Source organism: Puntigrus tetrazona, chromosome 20 (assembly GCF_018831695.1).
Source record: "Puntigrus tetrazona isolate hp1 chromosome 20, ASM1883169v1, whole genome shotgun sequence".
Classification (NCBI taxonomy): Eukaryota; Metazoa; Chordata; class Actinopteri; order Cypriniformes; family Cyprinidae; genus Puntigrus; species Puntigrus tetrazona.
This window is the reverse complement of record NC_056718.1, coordinates 14,318,724-14,324,641: the sequence shown is the minus strand read 5'-3', so window position 1 is coordinate 14,324,641 and position 5,918 is coordinate 14,318,724. Positions and strand designations below refer to the sequence as shown.

Below are 5,918 nucleotides of genomic sequence, written 5' to 3'. Positions count from 1 at the left end.
GAATAATCTTTATAATTAAAATAAAATAACATAGTCAATATAATTAACTTCATATTTATTATAATCTACCTCTAATAATTAACATTAACAATACATTTTATATTTGTTTCTTTTCCACTTTCCATGGACCCTCTAGCATATCCCCGCATCCCCATAATATAGACAGTATTTTTAAAAAGACAGACATTGTTATTAAAATAGAGAGCTCTTCTAAAGCAACTAAGAAGAGACCCGTCAAGAAAGCAGTGGGTGCAGTTTATGAACCTGTGGGTAAAAAAATGACAAAATTGAGATTACTGCTTACTAATCTGTGTGCACCGATTATTAAATTGAGGTTACAGTATGTGAATCTGTGGGCACTGATTACTGAATTTCATAATTCAGAGAGAAACCTGATGGGGCGTTGATGTATGTCTAGCTACAAAGCAGGTGCAGGCAGCAGGGTGTCCGGGTGGCTGCTGTGGGCTCCTCACCCATGCTAACTGTCAAACACATGAGAAACGAGCTCATCCTCAATATTGGGCATGCCATAATTAAGCCCTAACCCTGTCTGAGAGGATTTGTCAAAATTGAAATGGAGGGTGGCCTCTTATGCATTCCCTTTCTTTCAATCGCTCTCCTCTCTCTCTTTCTCTTTCTCTCTCTCTCACTCTCTCTATCTCTCTCTCTCTGTCTCTAGTGGCTAATCAAGTTGAAGCTCTTAGGCAGATTAGTGCTTCAGTCCTGCCTCTCTGATGTCCTTCAAATTTGCAAGCACATGCATGAGTAAAGAGACCTGAGGCACTATGAGTCCTGTGATGGTATCTTTTAATGAACGGTTTTCGAGGATTTTGGTAAATCTTTTAATGCAATGCTGATCAATTCTGTGGGAATTGATTATTGGGTTGAACCAGGATCTTGGCTGAAGCTGAGCAGTTGAGGATCTTGTGAGAAGTTTTCGCCTTTTCAGTTTTATAAGATATGAACAGAATGTTTTCTGTGATTTCAAAGAAACAGTTCACCCTGAAATTAACCTTTCTGTTCTTGAAAAGCTTGAATAGCTTTTGCACGTAGAACACAAAAGGTAACACTTTGAAAGCGTGTACCGGATAACCTTGTCCATACAATTACACTGAAAAAGGACTGGAGGTTTCAAGCCTAAAACAAAAGACACAAAATCCATAAATTTATTATAAAAGTACACTGTTTCTAGTGTACCAAGGTCATAACATATCTTCAAATGAGAAAAAAACCGAAATTATTCACTAACAATCCTCCCCTCCAGTGAACTCCAGTGAGTTCCAGAGACTGATTCGTATATGAATCATTCAGAGCGGTTCTTTGAACTGGATCGACTGAATTATTAAAAAGATCTGGCTGAAATGAATGATTCTTTCATGAAATCACTATCCATTTGTTTTCCTCTTGTATTCCAGTTTCAAATCGTGTTTAAAGTGAAAATTCATGACATTATTTGCATTTTTGTATTATTATGAATATAACTACTGGTCCATTTGCATACATTTACAATGAGCAATACATGAGGAGTGATACACAGGAACATGCTCAAATGTTAATGCGTCACTGAATATTACAAACTCAGCAAAGCACAGTAATATGAAAAGCTACCAGCGGGCATTTATGTCAACACACAAAAGGCTGTTAGGCAACATCTCCATCACTTACTAGTCAAACTTAGAACTAACAGACCTAATTTAGTCTGCACACCTAATTACATTTCATCATCTATCATGGACCGTGGGTGTATCCTCTAATACTCTATTGATACTTGTATAAAGGAATGAGAGGAGAGATAGAAGTGGTGTGTAATTCTCATTCTGTGTTATCATACACATGCTACGAATTAATCCAAAGCCTTTGGGCTATGAATTATGGAGCTGGAAAATCACTGCAGATGATTTGCATTAGCTATCTGGTGGAGGGCTAGAGAGATATTTTGGCCAGAAATACCTGAAACCCAAATGTAAACCGGTGAGCACTAATATAGCACGTACAATTTCTCTTCAGACCAATACCATCCTGTCAACAATGTAAGAGTCACATTGATTTCCTGCTATTTGGCACATGCATTCTCAAACTTCTCCTTCAAATGCTTGAGAGTGCTATCACCAAGGCAACATCATTCAGCAGCAGGATGAGGTTAAAGGGCAACAGCAAAGAAGTGGGAACAGCGGGTGCCAGGGATGGCATGGTGGTATTTGGCTATTGAACAAATTATTTGGATTTGCAGGATACAATAAACGTAATTGATTCTGACAGATGTAGAAGCAGTTCAAATAGTTCTCTATTTGCAATTTTAATTAGATGATCTCCATTTTTGTCCTTCCTGCACACATTTTATGAAATAAGTCTCATGTCTATTGAAGCAATAGGATCATGTCGCATCTCTTTCATACAATAGGACTGCAGGTCCAAGTTAATATACGGCGAGGTTTTATTTTCTTCTCCGTTTCTCGTTAAAGCAGTTCACTGAAAGCAAAATCTTGATCTGGTCCAGATTACATTTTTTTCTTTAATAAACTATCACAATTTATTTTTTATTTATTTATTTGCAGGAATTCATTGATAAACAAAAATTAAACATTGTTTGTTTAATTAAAAAAATTGTTTCAAAAAATTATACTTTTATTCAGCAAGAATGTGCTAAATTTATGTAAAAAAGTGATAGTAAAGACATTGTTAGAAAAGCTTTCTATTTTGAATAAATGCTGTTCTTCTACAGCAAAGACAAAGGCTAAACTTAAATATGCTTTAAAATCTGTAGAGTGTTTATACACCAGAAAGCATCTATCTGTGCAGTAGCTGTTCAAATAGAAGTGGAAACGCCAAACTTGAGGATTCCTGTCAGAGAAATAATCAAAGACTAATTCATAATACTGTCATCTTGAAACACACTGATGCTGTGAATCTCACTGCCAACTCTAACTGACAGGTCCAATATGTCCATGACAGATGGTAATGAGCAAACAGATAAATAAATAAAGGCTAGGGAGTGTACAAACGTCAAGTCTTCGGTGGATAACATTTTACGCTGGAGGGGCGCTGATGTGCAACCTAATACAAAATGCCACGTCAAGACGCATTCCCCACAGATTGATATTTCAAGTGAATTTCCTGCTCCTCGTCACAGAAGATTAGCCAAGTCAGGTCTTGGTGATCATACTGGAATTATCTGGAGTGGCGGCTAATTAAAAAAATGGCTTGACCAGTCACTCTTTACACACAAATCAATAAGCCATCAAGCTATTATTACACGCATATCAAAGGGCCAAATGCTTGTGTCCCGTTTGTCATGCAAATTTATACCATCACCTGTCGATGGGTAAGCTTTTAATAATGTTCCCCATTGTGATAATAGACATTCACATGATTTAACAGAATATTTTGGGTTCAATATAAGTTAAGATCAACTGACAGAGCAAAATGCGGATTACAAAAAAATAAATATTGGGTTAAACTTTATTTTGATAGTCCACTTTACATTCACATTCAGTAAGCAATTTTGCAACTACATGTCAACTAGGAGTCTTTAAAGTTTTAGCAGACTTTATTTTGATTGGTTCCGTAACTTTGCATATCCGCTTATTCTACTAACCCTAAACCTACCATAACAGTCTACTCTGAGAATCAGCTGAAATGTAGTAAGTTACATATAGGAATGTCTATAGTGGAATATCAAAATAAAGTGGAACCAAATATGCACAAAGAAAAAAGTTGGGTTACAATAGTGTATTATACTGTATTATCATAACCTGTGCATTCCTATTCTGTTAAGTCCAAAAAGCAGATTTATCGTAAGTACAATATTACACAAGACTGTGACATAGCATTTTATTTCCTTACATAATGCTGTTGCACAGTTGTCTATAGGTAAATCCTGTCAGCAGACTCACTGTACCCTGGTAGAATGAGGCACAGTAACTTAAAGAGGAGATTAAAATGTATGTTCACGTCGGACCTGGACTGGTGCCACCAGTCTTGTGACAGATTAAAACTGCACTTCTGAGAGAAGTGGCTATAAGAGGCTTCAGATGCTTTTTTTCTCTCACAGATGAATGGATGCATGTTGATTCAGAAATCTCGCACATGACTCGGCTCACCTTTGATAGATGAGAGTTGATCCATTTTGTAAAGGTCCGCTTCTGCACAGCTTCCTGCTCATCTAAAGGAAAGACAAAACACAGAAACACAAAACCAGAATCCTGAGTAACACAGCTGATCCTAAATCCTATAAAACATGAGATACTACCACGTGACCCATTAAGAATCACAATTAAAAACCATTTCCTTTTTATTTGACTGATCGTTTAAATATTTTCTTTCAAAATACAATGATCATGTCTTAAATAGTTTTTTTGATATTTACACTTTTACACATATTTAGTCATTGGCTATAGAGTGCACTGCTAAATAAATTACTTACATTTTAATCGCAAACACTAAATATAAATAACCTTTTTGATTCTCACATAAGCAACATATTTAAACTAGGTAATGGTTTACACAAATTTTCACAAGTTCGTTTACAATAATATTTCCTACTCCATCCTATAAGCAAATGAAAACAGCGTAAACATGTCAATCAGAAAACAAAAGATCCTGCTCCGATTTTGAACTGCAAGGTGACAGTAATATCCTTTCTCCTAACAGTTATATCAGCAAGAGATGACAACTGATGCAGAGCCAACATCTTTAATGAAAGCATTGTCTGATGGATTACACTGAAGCCGGTCACTATGTCACGCACCGTCTGTGTGTGTGTGTGTGTGTGTGTGTGTGGGACTAAGCTCATGAATAATGCAGACCACATGTGCCACTGTCATTTGTGCCTAAAATCTAGTATTTTGTGAATTAATAGTTCGATCAAGTCTGTTTCGGAGCTAAAGCAATCAAATATTGATGAGAAGAGGAGTATGATAGATGGACAGAGCAAAAAAGATTTGCAGCTGCATTGGTGTGTACTGGTGTGTGTGTGTGTGCATGTGTGTGTGTGTGTGTGTGTGTGTGTGTGTGCGTGTGTATGTGAGAGAGAGAGAGAGAGTGTGCTCAGCTCACCATCATAAGGACAGGGTGACTTTGAGCGGGAAACACAGATGCAAACTCACTGTATGTGCATTTAACACATATACACCCACAAAACACTGCACCAATGTAATTATAAACAGGCATCTTTTTTCAAATTCCTAATTAAATTTCCAAAACAACCATGATTAATCAACACTTCCTTGACTCTCTCTCACACAGTCAGAAATGATCCACAGCACATCCAGGAACCAGCTGAGATCACTGTCATTGCCAAAAATTGAAGTTATAAATAAAACATTGATCACTGGAGTACACTTTACATGGATGCTATTTCAGTCTTTCTATTAATTAAATCTGTCTCTCTGTAATTAATTGTTAACTAAGAGTGTAAAATGCTTTTCACTGCATAGAAGAGTCAGATATGCTGTCAAATCTGACACTGCATATAAAATGTGCACACGTCCATCATTGACACCAGATGCATTCGTAAACAAGTCTGCCAGTCTCTTACCACGCAGGTGTCGAGAAACCCCTTGCACTAAGTTGAGGGATGTGCCAGAATTCTTTTTGGCAGCTATATCCTCCCATCGTCTTGGCACCTTGCCCTTCACGTCCATTCCTAGAATGTCTTTGTGATCCTAAGTTCATGAAGAGCACATCCACCCGTGATGGTCAAAGGTCAACAACTCCTGACCTTCCTCTTGAGGAGCTTTTGATGTTGCTCGTCAACACAGAGGAAGACCTTCATGCACCTCTTCTTTAGGTTCCCTATATCATCATATAAATGATCAGAATCAAAATCTGTCCATGTCCTTCCAACGCAATAGAAGAAAGTGGGAACGTGTGCATGTGTGCCGCACCGGTCTCAACATCCCTCTGTCTTTACTCTCTCT

The 5,918-nt window shown here is 37.3% G+C and overlaps 1 protein-coding gene across 1 annotated transcript in view; it reads right to left on the bottom strand.

Annotated features, from left to right (window-relative positions):
• LOC122324584 (nesprin-1-like) overlaps positions 1 to 5,642 on the bottom strand; it is a 99,614-nt gene extending 93,972 nt beyond the window's left edge. The window contains exons 1-2 of the mRNA XM_043219118.1: positions 5,537 to 5,642; positions 4,101 to 4,162 (exon numbers count right to left, since the gene is read on the bottom strand). Of these exons, the coding sequence (XP_043075053.1) occupies positions 4,101 to 4,162; positions 5,537 to 5,642 (168 nt within the window). The remainder of the gene's footprint in view (positions 1 to 4,100; positions 4,163 to 5,536) is intronic.
• Between the last annotated feature and the right edge of the window lie 276 nt (positions 5,643 to 5,918).